Below are 21,899 nucleotides of genomic sequence, written 5' to 3'. Positions count from 1 at the left end.
GCGCTGCGGTTCACTAGGCTAATCCTCTGCCTGCAGCGCCAGGATCCTGGGTTCTAGTCCCAGTTAGGGTGCCGGATTCTGTCCCGGTTGCTCCTTTTCTAGTCCAGCTCTCTGCTGTGGCCCAGGAAGGCAGTGGAGGATGGCCCAAGTGCTTGAGCCCTGCACCCTCATGGGAGACCAGGAGGAAGCACCTGGCTCCTGGCTTCAGATCAGCACAGCCTGCCGGCCATAGTGGCCATTTAGGGGGTGAACCAATGGAAAAGGAAGACCCTTCTCTCTGTCTCTCTCTCTCTCACTGTCTAACTCTGCCTGTCAAAAAGAAAAAAAAGACAAAGTCGAGTTGGCACAGGGAGAAATTTGGTTATGAAGGAAAATTTTAAAAAAAATTGAGACGTAGTCGAAGGGATATGAGGAATAACAGAACATAAATTTATATGCTCATGGGACCAGAGTTTTACAGAGATAGGATTTGGGGGCCAGCGTTGTGGTACAGCAGGGTAAGCAGCTACCTGCAACGCTGGCATCACATAGGGGCACTGGTTCAAGTCCCAGCTGCTCCACTCTCAATCCAGCTCCCTCTTCTACCTAGAAAAGCACTGGAAGAAGGCCCAAGCACTTAGGCCCCCTGCCACCCATGCGGGAGACCCAGATGGAGTTCCAGGTTCCTGGCTTCAGCTAGTTGTGGCCATTTGGGGAATGAATCAGCAGACAGAACATCTCTTTCTCTAACTCTGCCTTTCAAATAAATAAAATTAATCTATAAAAAAATTAAAGAGGGAGAGTTAGGATTTGGTGATTATATTGGGGATAATGGAGAGGGGAAGGAAGCCAAGGATTATATACAGTATTGATGGTGGTGCCATTGATTTGACCGAGAACACAGAACCAAGGGCAAATTTATTTACCTCTAAAGGTCTTATGTGTCCACTCCATCAGGCAGGCTTTTGTTTCTTACAAAAGTGGCCTTCGGAGTAAATGTAAATACGAAATGTGCCTCTCCAGACCTCACCACGCGCTGACGGGATGAGTTTAAGACGTCTTAGAGTAATGCTGCTATGATAAGCTAATCCAGCAAGCCAACTGAATATAAACGGACTTGTACTGGTAGAAGGGATGGAGTTGTAGAAAGAAACCCTAAACTCACGCTGACAGGAGAGCAATCACGCACTTGTAATCAAAATGCTCAAGACGTACACACTGGTAACCTTCAGATCAACAGTGGAACTAGGCTTTTTTCCCAGGAAATTAATCAAACCCAATACTGTTTACATTCTCCATGTCTGTTAACAGCACTGTAGCTTAATATTCCCTTATTGCTTCCAATATTACAGTGAATTTTCAGCAAAGTATTTTTGAAGACTTTAGGCCATCTCCTAAAGAAAAATAAGCGTCAGTTCTTGCAAAAACGGAGATGAACGGCTCCAGTCGATTCAAGGGAGCGCCTAGGAAGGCAGAAACTGGCAGCAAATGAAGTTTTGATTTAACCTTTTCTGGTGTGCCTGACAGACGTTCGGCGAATGTTTGGAAAAAAAAAAAAATCTACGGAAAATGAACCGCACCTCAACAGGACCTTTGATCTTTAGTAAGGGCTGAAGGATGTGACCATCTACAAAAAGTTCTAATTGTGTTATTCAACAATATGGAAAGAGCTGGAATTGGGCATAGCCCTCTAGCCTAATGGCCGAGCTGCCGAAAGCGCCACACGATTCGCATTCTCAGAACAAGCAATTCGATCACCTGATCCGGCTGAGAAGCCCCGGGTCCCTTCCTCCCAACCCTTTGGCGTGGCCCAGTTTTCGGAAGCTGCGGGGAGAAGGACCGGATCCCAGCAAGCCTGTTGATTCACCAGATCAGCCGGTTCACGGGTTCTGGGTGCCACCGGGGTGGGAAAGGCCTTGAGACTCTCCAACTCCCCTGCTTTCCTGCCCCCTCCCCCTCAGAGAGCAGGGAAGGCCGGGGCCCCCTTCTTCCCGCAGACGGCTCCCCAGTGCCTCCTCTCTTAAGGGACCAGGCCCTAGCAGCCTGGCTTCCCTCCTGACCTAGAGCGAGAAACACGAGCTCCACGCCGAACTTTACCTGTCCGACGGCCGCCGCTTCTCCGGTGCGCTAAGCCCCCGCTGAGGAAAATGGAGTCGGCGAACCGAGACTGGGAAAGGGTAGTACGGACCCACCGCACGGCCCCTCCGCCGCCGCCACCGCCGCCGCCGCCGCCGCCGCTGCGTCAACGTGCTGCGTCACTTCCGGCTCCCTGTCACCGGGAGTGGGCGGGCTGTCTGGCTCTCTACTCCCATCGTTCTCGGGAGTTTTGTCCCCGGGACGCGAGGGCTGTCGGAATCGACTCAGGAAGGTAGCTATCACACAGCCGCCGAGACAGAGCGAGAGTTGGAAGTAACCACGCCCAGAGCGCTCCGCAGGCCGCTCTAGCCAAAGGCACCATAAAGACCAGCCTAGGGCTCCTTCACTTCCTTCTCTCTGTGGTTCCTCCTCCAGCTTCCGGTTCCGGGGAGGTGCCGAGGTTTCCTCAGTAGGGGCTGCGCGGTCCGGCGAGGATGGCTGTCGCGTCGCTGCTGGTGTTCGGGGGTTTGTGGAGCGCCGTGGGAGCCTCCAATCTGGCTGTGGTTACTTGCGGTTCTGTGGTGAAGCTACTCAACACGCGTCACAACGTGCGGCTGCACTCCCATGACGTGCGCTACGGATCAGGTACCGCGGGCGACCCGGTTCGGGTGGGCCGGGGGCGGGGCCTGCGAAGGTTGGGGGCGCTCTGGGGAGGTTCCCGAGGGCTGGAGGAGGGCAGCTGAGGTTCTCCCTAGCGAACTGGGCAGTGCGCCCATCTTTAACGTTTCTGTGAAGTAGGTACTCTTAGTGTCCTCATATTTTATAGACGAGAAAACGAAGTGGTTTGCTGACAGCCTTGCGACTGGTGACAGAGAAGGGGTTCTTTCTAATCTGTTTAATCTTTCAGCTGCTGCAGGAGAGAAAGGCGTGTAGAAAATCTCAGTAAGTGGTGCCTCTCTGAATTCTTGAGCTCGGAGTCCACACCCCTCTGTATACTAGCTCTTTTACATCTTGTTCTTCACCTCGTATCTTTTGTCACCTTTTAAATCAAGCCTTAACCTAGATCTAGCAAAGAACTTAAACTACAGCAGTCACAGGTATTACAGAGGAGACTGCTTTTTTACCTTTTTGAAATTAAAGTACTTAATACTTGGGGGTTCAATCATTCAGCGTAGATTTTTCTTTTTTAAGGTTTATTTATTTATTTGAAAGGCAGAGATGAAGAGAGAGAGGGAGAAATACAGATTTCCATCTGCTAGTAAACTCCCCAAATACCTTCAACAAGCTAGGGCCCAAGAGCCTCATCAGGGCCTCCTGCTGGGTCATCGTTCCCCTCCTTTCCCAGGTGGAAAGGGAGCTGGATTGTATGGGGTGCCTCAGTTTCAGGTGGTGGCTTAACCTGCTAGGCTACGATGTGGGCCCCTTAGCACAGATTTAATGAGTTGCTGCTGTGTGCCTGGTGTTTTTCTAGATACAGGAGATGCAGTAGTGAATCAGTCAAGCAAGTTACAAGACAATAAACACAGACAAGAAAAGAGAGAAGGAAGCGAGATGAAGGCGGGATCTAAGAAAACTGGGATAACTGATGAGGTCTCTCAGATGGGCCAGGTGGTGCCTGAGTCCCAAAACCTGTTGGACCAGTTAGATTGGGAAAGGAACTAAGTTATCATTGGGATGTTTAATAATTCTAGTGACCATTAACATACTATGTGTCAAGCTGCTTTCTTTTTCATTTGACCTGGTTTCCTACTTTGGATCTACTGAATTAGAATAGAACTGGAAGGAGGCTTAGCACTGGGACTCTGTAGGTCTCAGAAACTAAAGTGGTTCTGATGGGCAGCCAGATTTGGGAACCAGGTTTAGTCTGGAACTCAGAATAGCTGTGCTGAGCCTGAGAAAGTTAAGTGCAAGACGATTAGAGATGAAATTGTTCAGAATGAGCTGTGATTCTTGATCTAGGGTCAGTTGGAATCACTTGAGAAACTTGTGGGGGCCAGTATTGTGGTGTAATGGGTTAAGCTGCTGCCTGCAACACTGGCCTCCTATATGGGCGCTGGTGTGAGTCCTGGATGCTTCACTTCTCACAATTTCCTGCTAATGTGCCTGGAAAGCAGTGGGCCCTTGGGCCCCTGTAACCACATGGGAAACCCAGGTGAAGCTCCTGGATTCAGCCCAGCCCAGCCCGCAGATGGATGCTCGCTCTCTCTCCTCTCTGTAACTCTGCCTTTCAAATAAATAAATCCTGAGAGAGAGAGAGAGAGAGAGAGAGAGAGAGAGAGAGAGAGAAACTTGTTAAAAACAAATGCAGGGGGGCCGGCACTGTGGCATAGCGGTTAAAGCCACTGCATGCGGTGCCAACATTCCATATGGATGTTGGTACAAATCCCAGCTGCTCCACTTCTTATCCCACTCTCTGCTATGGCCTAGAAAAGCAGTGGAAGATGGCCCAAGTCCTTGGGCCCCTGCACCTGCGTGGGAGACCCGGAAGAAGCTCCTGGTGTCTGATCAGCACAACTCCAGCTGTTGTGGCCTTCTGGGGAGTGAATCAGCGGATGGAAGACTTTCTCTCTCTCTCTCTCTCTAACTCTGCCTTTCAAATAAATCTTTTAAAAAAACAAAATGCAGGGCCAGTTTTGTGCCGCAGTGGGTTAAGCCGCTGTCTGCAGGTCCTGTATCCCATAAGAACACCAGTTCAAGTCCCTGCTGCTCCACTTCCGATGTAGATCCCTGCTAATGCACCTGGGAAGGCAGCAGAAGATGGTCCAAGAGCTTGGGTCCCTGCCACCTTCATGGTAGACCTGGATGGAGTTCCAGGCTCCTGGCTCCGGCAGCCATTTGGGGAGTGAACTAGCAGATGGACGATCTCTCTCTTTCCCCCTCTCCCTATAACTCTGCCTTTAAAATAAATAAATACATCTTTCTGAAAAACCTACATACACAAATACTTTTGTTCTGACTCCTAAAAAATACCTAAGAAGTACTCATAGAAGTAGATGAGGACCAGATATGGAACCCTACCTGGAAGAATAGATGGCATTAAAACAAGGATGAGCATTTTGTTCAGTGGATTAAGCTGCTGGTTGGGATGCTTGCATCTCATGTTAAAGTGCCTGGTTCAAGTTCTAGATGTCCCATTTCTGATCCAGCTTCCTGCTAATAAGCCTGGGAGGCAGCAGATGATAGCTTGAAGTACTTGGGTTACTGCCATTCTATCTGGGAAGCCCAGATAGAATTCTTGACTCCAGACTTTGCCCTGGCTTAACCTTGGCTGTTGAGTATTCTGCCTTTCAAACAAAGAAATGAGTAAATTTTTTAAAGAATATTCAAATGAAGGGCTTGAATCAATGTGTGATACCTGGCTTAATGCAAATTATCTAACAATTATTAATTGATAGCTTGTAGTTTTTGCATGGATTTCAATTTTTTTGCATAAAAATCTTTTAATTTTGCTTTCCATGAATTTTTTTTTTTTTTTTAAGATTTATTTATGGCCGGCGCCGTGGCTTAACAGGCTAATCCTCCGCCTTGCAGCGCTGGCACACAGGGTTCTAGTCCCGGTTGGGGTGCTGGATTCTGTCCCGGTTGCCCCTCTTCCAGGCCAGCTCTCTGCTATGGCCGGGAGTGCAGTGGAGGATGGCCCAAGTCCTTGGGCCCTGCACCCCATGGGAGACCAGGAGAAGCACCTGGCTCCTGCCATTGGATCAGCGCAGTGCACCGGCAGCAGCAGCCATTGGAGGGTGAACCAACGGCAAAAAGGAAGACCTTTCTCTCTGTCTCTGTCTCTCACTATCCACTCTGCCTGTCAAAAAAAAAAAAAAAAAAAAGATTTTATTTGAAATTCAGAGTTACACAGAGAGGAGGCAGAGAGAGAGAGAAAGGTCTTCCATCCTCTGGTTCACTCCCCAATTGGCCGCAACAGCAGGAGCTTCTTCCAGGTCTCCCATGTGGGTGCAGGGGCCAAGGACTTGGGCCATCTTCTGCTTTCCTAGACCATAACAGAGAGCTGGATTGGAAGTGGAACAGCCTGGTCTTGAGCCGGCGCCCATATGGGATGCTTTACTTTTTTATTTGACAGAGTTAGAGAGAGAAAGGTCTTCCTTCTGTTGGTTCACCCCCGAAATGGCCGCTACGGCCGGCGCTGTGCCAATCTGAAGCCAGGAGCCAGGTGCTTCCTCCTGGTCTCCCATGTGGGTGCAGGGCCCAAGCACTTGGGCCATCCTCCGCTGCCCTCCCGGGCCACAACAGAGAGTGGGACTGGAAGAGGAGCAACCGGGAATAGAACCCGGTGCCCATATGGGACGCTGGCACTGCAGGTGGAGGATTAACCAAGTGAGCCACAGTGCCGGCCCCTCCATGAAGTCTTAAAACATGTGTTTTTAAAGATGTATCTGTTTTAAAGGCAGTTACAGAAACAGAGAGAGAGATCTTCCATCTGCTAGTCACTCCACAGATTGCCACAACAGCTGAGCCTGGGTTAAGCCAAAGCCAGCAGCCAGGTACTCCATCTGATCTCATGGATGACAGGGGTCCAAGCACTTGGGCCATCATCTTCTGTTTTCCTAAGTACATTAGTGGGAGCTGGATCAGAAGTGGAGCAGCCAGGATTCCCAGCTGGCTTTGCTTCTGTATGGGATGCTGCCTGTGCAAGTAGTGGCTTAACCTACCCACAACATGGCACCTCCATGAAGTTTTTAAAGAACCCTCATATAATTATACACCTGACATATTCTAGGGGCTACCCAGGCCAGTAATTCTTGGTCTGTGTATATGTAGGTAAACATTGCCTGTGCTTCAAAACACCATGTGCATTGTATGTATCTAGTGCCCTTTGATACAAATTCTTGGAATTTTCTGATATGGCACACTCTCTATAGTTTATTATATAATAACTAATACTAGATAAAGACAGTATTTTTCATAAATCTTTTAATGTAAAAGAGAAAATATTGCCTTAAGTTTAGTGTTTGCTGGATACTCCTCCATACGTTTTATGACACGGGGCACATTATTGGCCGCAGGAGAGAGAGGGTTCAGATGGCACTCACCGTTTTTGTTACTGCAGGTAGTGGGCAGCAGTCAGTGACAGGTGTGACCTCTGTGGATGACAGCAACAGTTACTGGAGAGTTCGGGGGAAGACTGCTACAGTGTGTGAGAGGGGAACCCCTATCAAATGTGGCCAGCTCATCCGGCTGACCCATGTCAACACTGGCCGGAACCTCCATAGTCACCACTTCACTTCACCTCTTTCTGGAAACCAGGTGAGATGGCATCCAGGGGACTGTTGCTGCTCAGCATTATTCCGTTGGGTGGTTGTTCGTCGCTTGGTTCTTATACCTTCCTTTTCCAGGTGTAGATGTTCTCTTTTGTGCAGACCTAGAGAAGTAATTCTGTCTCCACAGTGTGAAGAAAATTGTTTTGGGTCCAAATGGAGACTTTACATCCAGACCAAGTCAAGAAATAGGGAATGAGTACAGCACAGATGTATGTTAGCTTATAGTAAGTTCTGCTAAATCCTGCAACAAATCAAATTATTTTCCACTCTTGCAGTAGAAATGCTAATTCTCATTTTTTGAATGCTGCTAACCATATCAGGCAAGTGAGTTGACTATTATCACTTTTCACAGCTTTGAGCTTTCAGGCGACATGGACATCTTACTCCTTCCCTGCCCCTTCCCAGTGTGCCTGCAGTTTTCCCCATGCTCATCTGACATGAGTAGGGTACGTTTGCCAGTTATTGAAGCACTATTGGTAACATTATCAACTAAAGTCTCTCATTTCCTTAGCTTTTACCTGATGTCCTTTTTTTCTGTCATGTTACATTTAGTTGTCTTGTTTCATTTTAGGCTCTTGGCTGTTGAAAGTTTTTCAGACCTTATTTGTTTTTGATGGTCTTGGCAGATTTTTGTTTGTTTGTTTGTTTTTTAATTTTTTTTTTAATTTTTTTTTTTTTTTTGACAGGCAGAGTGGACAGTGAGAGAGAGAGACAGAGAGAAAGGTCTTCCTTTTGCCGTTGGTTCACCCTCCAATGGCCGCCGCGGTAGCGCGCTGCGGCCGGCGCACCGCGCTGTTCCGATGGCAGGAGCCAGGTGCTTATCCTGGTCTCCCATGGGGTGCAGAGCCCAAACACTTGGGCTATCCTCCACTGCACTCCCTGGCCACAGCAGAGAGCTGGCCTGGAAGAGGGGCAACCGGGACAGGATCGGTGCCCCGACCGGGACTAGAACCCGGTGTGCCGGCGCCGCAAGGCGGAGGATTAGCCTGTTGAGCCACGGCGCCGGCTTGTTTTTTTTTTTAAAGATTTATTTATTTTTTGAAAGGCAGAGTTACAGAAAGAGAGACAGAGATCGATCTTCCATCCACTGGTTCACTCCCCAAATGGCTGCAACAGCCAGGGCTGGGCCAGGGCGAAGCCAGGAGCCTGGAACTCCATCCATGTCTCCCACATGGGTGCAGGGTCCTAAGCACTTGAACCATTTTCTGTTGCCTTCCCAGGTGCATTAGCAGGCAGCTGGATTGGAAGTGGATCAGCCAGAACTTGCAGTCAGGGATGCTCATATGGGCTGCTGGTGTCTCAGGCAGTGGCTTCACCTGCTGTGCCAGAATGTAAGACCCTGACTGACAGTTTTGAGGAGTGCTGGTCCAGGTGTCTTGTAGGATGCTTGCTTTGGTTGGATGTGATTGAGTGTCCCTAAACGTTCATGTGATGGAAGCTCAGTTCCCCATGTAATAGTATTGAAATGATGGGGCCTCTAAGAGATGCTTAGATCATAGGGAGGCTGCTCCGGGAGAGGATTAATGTAGCTTCCCCAAAAGTATGTTAGTTCTCATAAGGGCAGGTTGTAATAAAAGAATGGGTATGGCCCCTCTGCACTCTCCCTTGCCCTTACTCACACACATGCCCCCTCCTCACAAAGTCCTTTCCCTTTTTATTTCTCTACCATGTTGTGATGCAGCCAAGGGGTCCTTGCCAGCTGTTGGTGCCGTGTCATTTGGACTTTCTAGCTATCAGAATTGTGAGCCAAATAAACCTCTTTTAATTATACATTACCAACCAGGTATTTTGTTATGAAAACACAAAATTGACTAAGACAATACCCCTCTATTTTTTCGTGATTAGATTGGGTTTATAAAGCGTTGGAAGATTACAGTTGTAAAGTGCCATGTTTATCACATCACATCAAGGGTACTTGGTATCTACAGGATTTGTGACTGTTGAGATTGATTTTTTTTTTAAGATTTATTTATTTATTTATTTATTTATTTGAAAGTCAGAGTTACATAGAGGAGAAAGAGAGAGGTCTTTCATTCGCTGGATCATTCCCCTATTGGCCACAATGGCTGTAGCTGCACCAATCTGAAGCCAGGAGAGAGCAGCTTCTGGGTCTCCCACGTGGGTGCAGGGGCCATCCGCTGCACCACACTGCCGGCCCCAATATTGATCTTGATTACCAAAGTGAAACAGCGTGTGTTGGATTTCTCCTCTAAAGTCACTCTTTTCATTTTCCTGTTTTCCAACTGTACCATTTTGAAGGAACCAATTATGTGCAGGCCGCTCTCACTGAGCAAGAAGTTATGCTCCTCCTACTTTAGGGTGGACTATCTACATAATTTATTTAGGATTTTTCAGTATAAAAGATTTGTCTCAGGGCCAGTACTGTGGTGGAGTATGTTAAATTGCTGGCATCCACATGGGCACCAGTTCCAGTCCTGGCTGCTACACTTCCAATTCAGTTCCCTGCTAACGCACCTGGGAAAAGCAGTGGAAGATGGCCCAAGTTTTTGGGTTTCTGTACCCACATGGGAGACCCGGATGAAGTGCCTGTCTTCAGCCTGGCTTAGCTCTAGCCAATAAGGCCATTTGGGGAGTGAACCAACAGATGGAAGATTCTAAGTCTGCCTTTCAAATAAATAAATCTTTAAAAAAGAAAAGATTTGTTTTTCCTAATTTATTTATTCATTTTTATCAGTCTGAATACCATGGGTATTGATTTTGTACTTTGAATTCTAACCCAGTACCACTCTCCATATTTTGTTGCTTGAATTGTTCACATTTTGGCCATTGGGAGTTCTTTCATTTGTCTCTGGTGTTCATTTGACAGAATCCCATTGTACATGTATTTTATTATATATTTGAAAGACAAAATAAAGACAGAGCTCTCCCATCCGCTAGTTCACTCTACAAAATGCCTGCAATAGCTTTAGTTGGGCCAGGCCAAAGCCAGGAATTGAGAACTCAACCTGGGGTTTCCCATGTGAGTGTCAGGGACCCAACTGTTTGCGCCATCACCTGTTGCCTCCCAGGGTACTCTTAGCAGAAAGCTGGAGTCAGAAGTGGAACTCAACCCTAGGCACTCTGATATGAGATACAGGCATCTCAAGTGGCAACTTAACTGCTGCACAACATGCCTGCACCAGAGTGTGTATGGGTGTGTGTGTGTGTTCAAGCACTTCCTTCTTTTCTGGTACTGAAAGGTAGATGATCCTGGTTCCATCTTGCTGTTTCTTGCCCCAGTCCTAGAACTGGCCATTTCTCCAAGGAGCTCTGTGTCCTTCTGTTGGGAACAGTATTAGAACCAAGTTGTAGACCCTACAGAGCTTGTTGCTGTTAGGATGCTGTTTGTTTTAGGCTGTCTCACCTGACAGAACAAAGAAATGTAGTATGTATTCTAACTCAAGTGTACATGCATATCTATAAATATTTGTAATTTTCTGTACCTGTATTAAATTACATCTGAGTTCTTACTGATGTTTTCAACTCTAATCCATTACCAAAAGGAACATTCTAGGTTCCTCACTGCTTATTTGTAAATTTATGCTGCAACAGTGGGTTACTTGCTTCCCACCATCCACCCATTTACTTACTTGTACAGCTGCAGTAAACAAATGTAGCAATATAAGAATTATTAGTGGGTAACTCCATGGGAAACAAATTTATGATACAGAGTACTATGCTTATGTAGAGTTGTTTTGGCCTTTAGTTTTACAAACTCCATTTCCAAATGATTTATCATCTAAAATTATATAGTTACTAGGATGTATTTAAATTATACTCTTACAAAATAATCAGTAATTTTTTGACTGCTATTGTATAGAACCTGGTTATTTAAAAGAAAAAAAAAAAAAGAACCTGGTTATTTTGGGACTGGCATTGTGGCACAGTGGGTTGAGCCGCTGCCTGTGATGCTGGCATCACACATGAGTGCTGGCATGAGTCCTGGCTGTTCCACTTCCAATCCAGCTCCCTGCTAATGTGCCTTGAAAAGCAGCAGGTGATGGCCCAGGTGCTAGGGCCCCTGCCACCCATGTGGGAGACCCAGATGGGAGTTCCAGGTTCCTGGCCTTGGCCTGGCAGATAAGGGCCTCTCTCTCTCTAACTCTGCCTTTCAAATCAATCAACCAGTCTTTTGTTTTTTAAATTTTATTTAGTTAGTTGAAAGGCAGAGACAGAGAGAGAAATCTTCCATCTGTTGGTTCACTCCCCAGATGGCTGCAACAGCCAGGGCTGGGTCTCACACCGGTGCCCATATGGGACACCAGTGCTATAAGCAGCAGCTTAACTCTCTGCGCCACAGCACTGGCCCCAGAATAAAGCAATTTTTAAGAAAAGAAAGAAACTGAATATTTGGCATTTAAGGGTAATGGTAGGGGCCGGTGCTGTGGCATAGCAAGTAAAGCTGCCACCTGCAATGCCGGCATCCCATATGGGCCCTGGTTCAAGTCCCGGCTGCTCCACTTCTGATCCAGCTCTCTGCTATGGTCTGGGAAAGCAGTAGATGATGGGCCAAGTTGTTGAGCCCCTGCACCCACGTGGGAGACCCAGAAGAAGCTCTTGGCTTCAGGTGGGCGCAGCTCCGGCCGTTGTAGCCAATTGGGAGTGAACCAGCAGATAGAAGACCTTTCTCTCTCTCTGCCTCTCCTCCTCTCTTTGTGTAACTCTTTCAAATAAATAAACAAATCTTTAAAAGTTAAAAAAAAAAAAAAAAAGGCTATGGTATTTATATGAGGAGTGGAATACAGAAAACATTTTGCTCAGTTAATATTTACCATCACATTTGATACTCACAGTAGCCCTGTAAGGTAATATGACATTATTTTATAGAGGAGAAAAGGAAGGCTCAAAGGAGGTATAAGGAAGGGACTACGCCAAGATTCAAGATCTGCCTGACTCCAGAGCCCATCTCCTTTATCTGTTTTATTTTTTAAATGTTTTTTGTTTGAAAGGCAGAGTGACAGAAGGAGAGACAGTGACTTCCCAATGGCTACAGTAGCTAGAGCCGAGCCAGTCCAACACCAGAAGCCAGGAATTCCATCTAAGCTTGGGTCGTCATCTGCAGCCTCCCAGGGTACAAATGAGCAGGAAGCTGGACTGGGAGCAGAGGTGGACTCAAACCAGGTGCTTCTGGGATGTGGGCATCCCAAGTACTGCCTTAACCTGCTTGGCTACAGTGCCCAATCCAGCCTTATTTTTCTTCCTGTTACTTCTTTCCCTTTTCTGATTTGTGTGTCAGCCATGTTAACATTGTCCCTTTTGTGTTTCCAGGAAGTGAGTGCTTTTGGTGAGGAAGGTGAAGGTGATTATTTGGATGACTGGACAGTGCTCTGTAACGGGCCCTACTGGGTGAGAGACAGTGAGGTGCGGTTCAAACATTCCTCCACAGAAGTATTGCTGTCTGTCACGGGAGAACAATATGGTCGACCCATCAGTGGGCAAAAAGAAGTGCACGGCATGGCCCAGCCAAGCCAGAACAACTACTGGAAAGCCATGGAAGGCGTCTTCATGAAGCCCAGCGAGCTGCTGAGAGCAGAAGCCCACCATGCGGAGCTCTGAGTCCGGAGGCACCGAGCCACTCTCACCACACAGTGTTCATGGACACCTGCAGTCATCCCATCCGGAATCCTGGACACAAGTTCCCTGGACTGTGGCCGTGTCCCCTCTGAGATGAGGACATTTCACAGAAAACAGCGGCCGTGCTGGGAAGCTTCAGCCCTTCACAGTTGAACTGGTCGCTCTCAGACTTGGGTTGGTTCTTTCTGAGGACTTGATGGAGGGGCAGATGCTTTTTCTTCATATTGATAAAACCAAGGTTAATGTCCCTCTGGGTTGGGAAGTTTTTACTCTTCAAGAGTTGGCATCGTGTGACTTTTCCCATTTTCCTTTCCCAAAAATGATAAAGTAAGAAATGTATTGTTAGTCACGTTGTCATTTATCAGGTGTGCTGCTTCGAGTCCCAGGAGTCTTCCGTGATGCAGGGGCCTTCAGTGCGGGTCCTGCGCAAGAGCTTTCCCCTCTCACCAGGCACCTCATCTTCCTATTTTAGACTAATTATGGCTAAAGACTTGAAGAACACAGCACAGTACAAAGCTAAGGATCTGGATCTGTTACTGCAGATGAGGAAAAGGAGAAGGGTACAAGGAAGAGCTAATATTTACTTAATGCTAAGTACTAGGCCCCATGTTTCACCAATGGATAACAGAAAAGTTGAGTAGCTGCCTAAATTTTTTTTTTTGATTTGTTAATTTGAGAGGCAGAGTTAGAGACAGAGAGAAAGGTCTTCTATATGTTGGTTCACTCCTCAAATGGCTGCAAAGGCTACAGCTGTGCCAATCCGAAGCCAGGAGCCAGGAGCTTCTTCCGGATCTCCCACGAGTGTGCAGTGGCCCAAACACTTGGGCCATCTTCCACTGCTTTCCCAGGCCACAGCAGAGAGCTGAGTTGGAAGTAGAGCAGCTGCTACACAAATGGGTGCCCATATGGGATGCTGGTGCCAAAGGTGGAGGCTTAGCCTACTATGCCACAGTGTCAGCTCCTGCCTAAAATCTTAGACTAGTAAATTTTGAGGTAGCAGCCCAGCTGTGTTTGACTCACTCTTACTACAGCACAATTCTTTTTAGCCCTTGGAAGACAACATCTGTTTTTCTGGACAAATATAGGGATATTGTTTGTTGAAAACGTGGGTAGGAAACTTCTTTTGCCTCTCTGACCACATTCCTTCCCCCTTTCCTGTTCCAATCAACTGGAGAAAGTTTGCTTATATCCTTGAAGCCTGGTACTGGGGAACGGGGTGACTGCCATCTGGTGGAATTTCAGTGACTACCAAGCTCTTCATTGTTGCTGTATGTATTTGTGTGTTTGCTTTAATGTTGAATATTTAGAAGTAACCTGTTCGGTGCCAGACATGGTCTGTGACATTAAGACTTAGTCTCTTTTATAAAGGAGTTGTGATCTTCAGTAAACTGAAACCACCAATGAGTTGAGCTCCATCTCTGCTTCTCCTCCCTGTATTCCAGTTCATTTGCTTGGTTTCTTGAGATCTCTCCAGAAAGAAGTAGACAGATGTATAAAACCAACAGTTCAGACTAAGATGGTTAGGAGTAGGGGTGGTGACAGTGTAGGGAGAAGGAAGGAAGGGACAAGACTCTTAGTTGAATAAAGGAGATGGGACAAGATAAGTGAAAGTAAAGAGATGTGCTGTTGGGCTTTCCCTGGAGGTTTGGAGGACACACACACACACACACACACTGATGGAAGGGTTCAAGCTGTAAGGAATAAACTGCTGAAGGCAGCAGTGGGGAGGGAGGGGAGACATGCAATAACAGAAGAGAGCGAGCTACTGAGGGCAACCAGTTGGAAGAGTAAAACCTGGAGCAGCACACAGGTGAAAGCTGAAGTTGTACTTTACAAAAGGCAGCCATAGAGGGGCTCTGAGTAGATGAGGATGTTTATGCAGGTTACCACGGGACAGCCAAGGGACAAGAAGTACTCCACGAATACTGACTTTGAAATCCTCACAATTTCTTTAGCGAGTATTGTAAAGGTATTAGAGCCTTCAGATTTTAATCCACAGCATCACAGTAATTCTAAAAGGGACCCGTCTGGCCAGTTCCCTTGTTACAAAGAAGCCAGCAAAATGGACCCTGACCTGAATTGACCCTGAATTCTCTATTTCTTGTAATTTTGTTTGCTTCCCAGATAACATTATTTGGTTGCTTCTGCAACATCTGCCCCCTCCCCCCCTCCGGTTCGTGATACACATAATAAAACCGTTAAACCTCTCCAGTGAAGTGCCCAGAACGGTGCTGCCCCCACAGCAGGTCAATGCGTCTTAACTGACCAGAAGACTATTCGTACGGTAAATAAATGAAAAACTCACAGGTTTCTCTTGTGAATGCAGCAAGGTGGGATTTTCGAGATCTGAAAATTACTTCTTGGGCCTCGATTTCCAGACTGGACCTTGAATCATGGGAATGCCGCTCAGTCTGACTCGAATCCTCAATTCCGGCCCTCCTCGGCCAGGCAGCCCGTAAACCTGCTCGCCCCTTACCCCGGGAAGTGTGCTTAGAAGCCGAAATAAGAGCCAGCCGGGTCTCGCGCGAGTCCGAGGAGCGGGCTCGCACTCGGACCCTCCGGCAAGTCCTAGGCTCCGCAGTTCCGGACACTGTAGGGTGCGCCCAAGGCGGGGCGTGCGTGTCAGCACGTGGTCTGCTCCCCCGCACCCCTCTCTGGCGCCACTCCCTTCCTTTGCGCAAGCAGCCAGTCGGCCCTCGGGTGTAGCGGGCGCCGGGCGGGGCGCGGGAGACGGACAGCTGGCTGGCGGGCGGGCTCTGGGGGGGCGGGGCGCGCGCGCGTACTAACGCTTCCTCGCCCAGCGTTTCCCTGCGCGCGCGGCTGGTCGGCCCGCGGCAGCCCTGCGCGGTTCCGGCGTCGGGGCCCGGCATGGCGGGGGCCGGGGCCAGGCCGGGCCGGACCCGGACCTAAATGACTCTACTCTTCTCCGCGCTGCTGGTCTTGTTGCTGGTTGCGCTTAGCGTCCTCTTTCTAGGCCGGTGAGGGGCTCCCGGCCGCGGTGGAGGGAGGGGGAGAGGAAGAGAGACGGAGGAGGGGGCGCGCGCGGGACAGGGGCGCGGGAGGGGGCCGAGGAGGGGGCGCGCGACTGGGTGAGGGGGTGGTGCCGGGGCCTGCGGGGGCTGCCGGGGCGGGGTGGGCTGTGTGTCTGGGGGCGCTGGGGGAGCGGGCGGGGCCTGAGGAAATGCCGAGGCCGGAATCTGGGAGGAAGGAGGCTGGCGCGTGGTCTCCGTCTTACCCTTCACGCGCCCCTGTGTGTCCTTTTCACCGAGCGCTAAGGGCACCTGCCGCCTCGCGCTGGGCCGCGGGGACAGGAAGGCTGGTTGTCACAGGAGATCGGCATTTGACCTGGCCGGGTGTGACCCCGCAGTGCCTTCTCGGGGACACCTATCTGGAGGTGGGAGCGGAGGCAGAGACCTCAGGGGAGTGTGAGATGGCCCATCTGGCAGAGGGGTTTTGACTTCGGTTGGGGCCTCTTTTCCACCAGTGACGTTCCTGACGACTTGGGAGATGGCTTCTTCGTGCCCGTCTTGGGAGGGTGGAGGTGATCACTTGGAGGCCAGGGTCCTGATCAGTGTGTGTGTGTCAGACAGAGGTACTTCGGGAGACAGGAGAGTTGTCCAGAAGATCCAGCTCCCAGATAGGAACCTTTGCAATACTCTCCGTGTTCGACTATGAGGGAAGCCATAATTGGGGGAGGGTCCTGTGAACACACAGGTTTTTTTGCAGGTGGCTGGTGGTCCGATTGGCCACAAGGTGGTGTCAGAGGAAGCTGCAGGCGGAGCTAAAGATCGGCTCCTTCCGCTTTTTTTGGATCCAGAATGTCAGTCTTAAGTTTCAGCAGCACCAGCAAACAGTGGTGAGTTTTGGGAAACTCCATGGATATGCGTGTAGGTTTAATCCAGCTGAATTGCAACTTTTAATTTGCTTTTTAAAAAACAAACCCTAGGTAGCTTTTTCTAGTTAACCCCAGATAGATGGGTGTGAGGAAGGGGCCTTGCCGTGTCTATGCCAAGATGATTAGAGCCAGTTGGGAAACACTGGAATTGATGCAGCTTGTTCAGCTGAAAAGGTTTATGGGGCACAGAGTGTCCAGGGTTTACAAGAATGACCCAGGAGTAAAGCCCAGAAGAAAGATAACAGGACATGTAAGAGCTTAGTGTTCTAATTTAAGAAGAAACAGGGCAACACACCCATAAAAGACCATAAAAGGGAAATACTGAAGTTCAACTAAGGTCATTGTGACAAGCAAGATAAGGAGTACTGAGCAGAGAAGCTGTGGAAATGGAATGTGGTGTGTTTAGCAGACAGGCCCATAGCACTTCTCTTTTGTGAGCCAGAACCTCTTCTGGCTTGTCAAGCTGCTCATTGCTCACTTAGAGGGGTGTTTGAAGCTTTCTTCCATACTGTTTTAGGAAATTGATAACCTGTGGATTTCCAGTAAGCTGCTTAGCCATGATCTGCCGTGAGTATCCTATATCCTTATTTCTCTCCTCGGAGAATATTTTGGGGTTGGGATTTGCAGAATGATGCTCTTCTACAGAGGCCTTGCAGCCCAAAGATTCTTGCTGTGATCTCCCTGTTAGCCTAGGTGCCGTTGTCTTGTGAGACAGACACTGATTACTGCTATGAGACTAGCCTGCATTTCCAGGAAGGTTGGGAGAATGACTGTGAGGGAGGGAGGAGACTGCGATGGGTGGGGTAGACATGGTGGTAATGAGGTTTCTCTTCTGGGCAGACACTATGTGGCATTGTGCTTTGGAGAAGTGCGTATCAGAACAGACCTACAGAAGGTTTCTGGCCTGTCTGCCCCATTCTCGCAGAGGACTGGGGTGGATCAAAAGGAGATGTCATTCAGCCCATCCTTACTGAAGATCTTCTGCCAAGTGAGACTACTTACTCCACTGTCCCTGATTGTATTCTGGGGATAGTTGGCTTTGGAGTTGTGGGTGGATTTTTCTATTTTGGGCATAATGCTAAGATCTGCCTCTCACTCTCAGCCTGGAAGGAAGGGTGATGCCTTGACATTAATTATTGTTCATCCTCGTTCCTTCCAGCTATTCTCCATTCATGTAGATGCTATAAACATCATGGTTCTCAAGGTGGCTACTTCTGAGTCTTTGTGGCATATTCAGATCAGTAGAAGCAAATTTCTTTTGGACAGCGATGGGAAAAGGTAAGCACTGGATAGAAGAGGGTTTTTGTAGTGTAATTCTTTCCTTGGAGTTGCTTTAGGATAGGTGGATGGCAAGGCCTGTTTATTAAAGTATCAAGTTCTCATCTGTGCAATTTAAGAGGCTAAGATTAGGCATTTCCACTTGTCTTGTTCCTTCTAGCTAACAGAGCTTGATTGGAGGTAAATGGTAAGGAAATGGTCCAAGTGCACTTAATTTTTTTCCTTTCCCAGATTAATCTGTGAAGTGAGCTTATCTAAGATCAACAGCAAAGTTCTGAAGAGTGGTCAGCTGGTGAGTAGGCCATGGTCCTTCAGATGCGTCCTTTCCTCGTGGACGTAAGGTCTGAAGGGGCTCAAGATTTTGTGTCCTTTTTGGGTTACCTCAAGGCAACACTTAGTGTTCCAGACCACTGCAGTTTGACTTCAAACTCCCTATATACTTCTTAGAAGTTTATTGTCCCTGCAGGAGGATACCTGCCTAGTGGAGCTCTCACTGGCCTTGGACCTATGTCTGAAGGTGGGTATCAGCAGTCGGCATCTGAAAGCGATCTCCGTGGATGTGTGGACACTGCATGCCGAACTGCATGAAGGCCTCTTCCATAGTCAGCTGCTGTGCCAGGGGTCCAGTGTGTCATCCAAGCCTGTTCTCAGTTCAGGTAAAGCCCTAGTCTTTAGGCTTCTTGGCTGCATCATTCTCTGGGGTTATTTCAGAAGCAGAAAAACAGTGATCTCACTGCTCCTTTAGGTGTAAGTTGTTAGTCACCATGGTCTTTGAACCTGAGGACAGTTAGAAGTAATAGTCCTGAGTGAAAGAGAACTAATATTTAATCAGTACCTATCAAGAACTGGACCTGTGTCATGTATTTTATATATGTTCTGTCACTGAATCCTCAGCATTTCACAAATAAGAAAGCTGGAGCCTAAGAAAATTAGGTAACTTCACTAAAGTTGTATGCGAGACCTAATGTCTGTTTTCTTTTCATTATAATAACCTGTTCCTACTATTTATGTTTTTAGAATCTGAGGAAGGAAGTGTAGCAGGTGCCTGGACTTCTGGGGGTATTTCCCTCCTGGCCTAAATTTGGCATGTGATTAGCCTACTTTATGTGGGAGAATTTGGCCAAAGAGGGCAGGGCACCTTGGAGGAATGAACGAGGATTGATGGCTCTCATGTTATTCATTCATGTTTCAGAGGTGACAGAGAACTTGGCTGAGCCAACTCTACCTGGCCTATACCTGCTCCAGCAGCTTCCAGATCAGGTCAAGGTGAAGATGGAAAACACAAGTGTGGTGCTGTCCATGAATAGTCAAAAGAGGTGAGGTCTCTCCTGACAACAGTGTGGAGAGTGATAGTAGGAGCTTTATACTGGAATCTGCATGAGCAGCCTAATAGCTGTTCTGAGCTTATCCTTGGGGAAACAGGAAGAGAGAATGGTGTTCCATGTCTTTCTGAGCCAGGGTCTGTCTCTGGTCCAGGCACCTGACTTGGACACTGAAGCTGCTGCATTTCCTATACCACCGAGATGAGGATCAGCTGCCACTTCGAAGCTTCACATCCAACTCTGATATGGCACAGATGAGCACTGAACTACTGCTGGAAGGTTCATGGGTGGGGGTACTGGTGCTAAGAGAGAATGAGAGGCCCGGACTCTGTGGCACATATGGTCTAAATTTAATATCAGTGTAGCTGAGGAGAGGGAGGGGGGAATATACTGAGGAAATTGCCCCGGCTCACACTATTGCTAACAGTCTGTTCATCTCTGCCTGCCTCCGACCCTCTCCTCATTTTACCTCTTGCCCTTCCAGCGCTCTCTGATCCATCTTCTGGCCTCTTACAGATGGGCTGTTGCTATCACAGAGTCGCCAGCGTATCGTCTGCCTCAACTCCCTCAAGGCTAGTGTGCAGGTGGGTGATGACCATGGGCTGCCACGGATTGTACTTCTTTGCTCTCTCTACATCACTCTACACAAAGTTCAGGTCTGCAGTTCTGGTCTTCTCATTTCTAGGTGACCACCATAGACCTCTCAGCCTCCCTGATTCTGAATACTTGTATCATTCACTACCGGCACCAGGAGTTCTCTCACTGGCTGCACATGCTTACACTGGAGACCCAAGGGTCCGGTTCACCTGTTCAGAAGCAAAGGAAAGAAAGGTCAGTTTAGTCTTTTCTAGTCACGTATTAGGGTGATTCTCTTTTGGCCTGAAGTGGCACCTGTGTTAAATATGTGTTTGATTGTTTGCTCTTCCCAAATCGTAGTCTCAGTAGCAATTCTGTTTTATCTGTCTTCCCAATTAGATTAGATTCCTTGATGGCAGAATCGTGTTCTCTTCGTTACTGTATCCTCAGTACCCAGCACTTGCCTTATACTAAATAAACATTTGTTGAACTGAACTTAAAGGGTAAAGAATGTCTTGTCTGTGTTGTATTGTAAGGTTGCAGTGCCACTTCTGGTTTTGAGTGCTTGCATGTGTGGCACTGAGACCTGAAGGTTAATGCTTTGGAAGTGATGCCTCTTGGTTATTAGGTTGAATCAAATGATATTTCTGATAGTCACCATATTTGATTATGAAGGTGGTAATTTCATGTTTTTACCTAGTATCTTTCTGAGGTTTCTGCACATTGTTATGGGAGTAGCAGCAAGCTGATGAGTTGAGCATTTTTTTTTCTAGTTGTATCCCATCCTAAGAATTGCAACAAAACTCTAAATTCTCACCTTGATTTTGAGAGCTTCAGGAATCTTCTATGATAGGAAGCTGCAGTAGTTTCCTTGCCAAACAATGATGTCTTATCTCTGTGCAGAACCTTTCCCCAAATCCTGGCTCCCATCATCTTTAGCACTTCTATCTCCAATGTCAACATTTCCATTCAACTTGGAGATACGCCACCTTTTGCCTTGGGATTCAATTCCATCTCTCTGGGTAAGGCTTTGTGATAGCAGAGGAACAAGAATCTTATCCATTAGTGGAACTAGGCCCAGTTAATGGCCACAGTGCTTCCATAAAACTTCCATTTCCCTCATTCAGATTACCAGCACCTCAGACCACAAAGCATCCATCAGCGGGGTGTCCTAACTGTGGACCATCTCTGCTGGCGTGTGGGCAGTGACTCCCACATTCAGCGGGCACCACACCCACCTAATATGCATGTTTGGGGCGAGGCGCTTGTCCTGGACTCCTTCACATTGCAGGTAAGAGCGGACTTTGGTAAGTAGGGACCTGCACATCTTCTTCGTTTTGTCATGCTTCCAAGCACTGAGTTCCTTGTTGGCAGCAGGTGATGCATCAGGGAGTTCTAGAACTGTGCATCTGCTTGCTTCCAGTGAATCCATCTGCTTCTTTTCTAGGGTAGCTATAATCAGCCTCTGGGCCTGTCCAGCACCCAGTCAGATACCCTCTTTCTGGACTGTACTATCCGAGGACTTCAGGTAGAAACATCCGATACCTGTGCCCAATGTCTATCTCGTATCTTATCCTTGATGAGTCCACAGTCTGGGAAGTCAGCTGTCTCTAAGGAATCTTCATTTGGGGAATCTGTGTCATTACTATGGAAGGTGGACTTGAAGGTGGAAGACATGAACTTGTTCACTCTTTCTGCCTTGGTTGGTAAGTGGGGTTAGAGGGTCTATACTGAAGTGGATAATGTTTAACTAAAGCAGATTATTCTGATTTAGTTTGTTAGTCCTCATTTAATGAAGCTGATTATCTGGAATTTTTTAGACTTAGAGACACGAGGGTAGGCATTTAGCCTAGTAGTTGAGATGCCAGTTAAGATGCCCATGTTCCATATCAGAGTGTTTGGGTTTGAGACCTGGCTCTGACTCCT

General features: G+C 47.9%; 3 protein-coding genes across 4 annotated transcripts in view; 2 read left to right on the top strand and 1 right to left on the bottom strand.

Annotated features, from left to right (window-relative positions):
• The window catches only part of SUPT6H (SPT6 homolog, histone chaperone and transcription elongation factor), a 51,633-nt gene extending 36,175 nt beyond the window's left edge, over positions 1-15,458 (bottom strand). Inside the window, exon 1 of one of the 2 annotated variants that reach the window (XM_062215819.1) lies at positions 15,208-15,458. The gene's annotated coding sequence lies outside the window, so the exon portion shown is untranslated. Of the gene's footprint in view, positions 1-2,076; positions 2,211-15,207 lie in introns of those variants that run through there. The other variant, XM_062215818.1, reaches the window with a different exon arrangement.
• On the top strand, positions 2,253-13,241 carry SDF2 (stromal cell derived factor 2). The gene is made up of 4 exons (XM_062215820.1): positions 2,253-2,347; positions 2,491-2,700; positions 7,118-7,314; positions 12,597-13,241. The coding sequence occupies exons 2-4, from the start codon at positions 2,550-2,552 to the stop codon at positions 12,882-12,884; spliced, it is 636 nt and encodes a 211-aa protein (XP_062071804.1). The 5' UTR covers positions 2,253-2,347; positions 2,491-2,549; the 3' UTR covers positions 12,885-13,241.
• Positions 15,459-15,745: 287 nt separating the features above from the next.
• Positions 15,746-21,899, top strand: part of BLTP2 (bridge-like lipid transfer protein family member 2) — a 32,701-nt gene continuing 26,547 nt past the window's right edge. Inside the window, exons 1-14 of the mRNA XM_062216150.1 lie at positions 15,746-15,880; positions 16,629-16,758; positions 17,315-17,364; positions 17,638-17,785; positions 17,957-18,075; positions 18,307-18,367; positions 18,542-18,731; positions 19,268-19,391; positions 19,552-19,676; positions 19,914-19,981; positions 20,083-20,228; positions 20,877-20,995; positions 21,101-21,264; positions 21,421-21,679. Of these exons, the coding sequence (XP_062072134.1) occupies positions 15,813-15,880; positions 16,629-16,758; positions 17,315-17,364; positions 17,638-17,785; positions 17,957-18,075; positions 18,307-18,367; positions 18,542-18,731; positions 19,268-19,391; positions 19,552-19,676; positions 19,914-19,981; positions 20,083-20,228; positions 20,877-20,995; positions 21,101-21,264; positions 21,421-21,679 (1,771 nt within the window). The 5' untranslated portion in view covers positions 15,746-15,812. The remainder of the gene's footprint in view (positions 15,881-16,628; positions 16,759-17,314; positions 17,365-17,637; positions 17,786-17,956; positions 18,076-18,306; positions 18,368-18,541; positions 18,732-19,267; positions 19,392-19,551; positions 19,677-19,913; positions 19,982-20,082; positions 20,229-20,876; positions 20,996-21,100; positions 21,265-21,420; positions 21,680-21,899) is intronic.

Source organism: Lepus europaeus, chromosome 18, assembly GCF_033115175.1.
Source record: "Lepus europaeus isolate LE1 chromosome 18, mLepTim1.pri, whole genome shotgun sequence".
NCBI lineage: Eukaryota > Metazoa > Chordata > Mammalia > Lagomorpha > Leporidae > Lepus > Lepus europaeus.
This window is presented reverse-complemented; position numbering and strand designations above follow the sequence as displayed.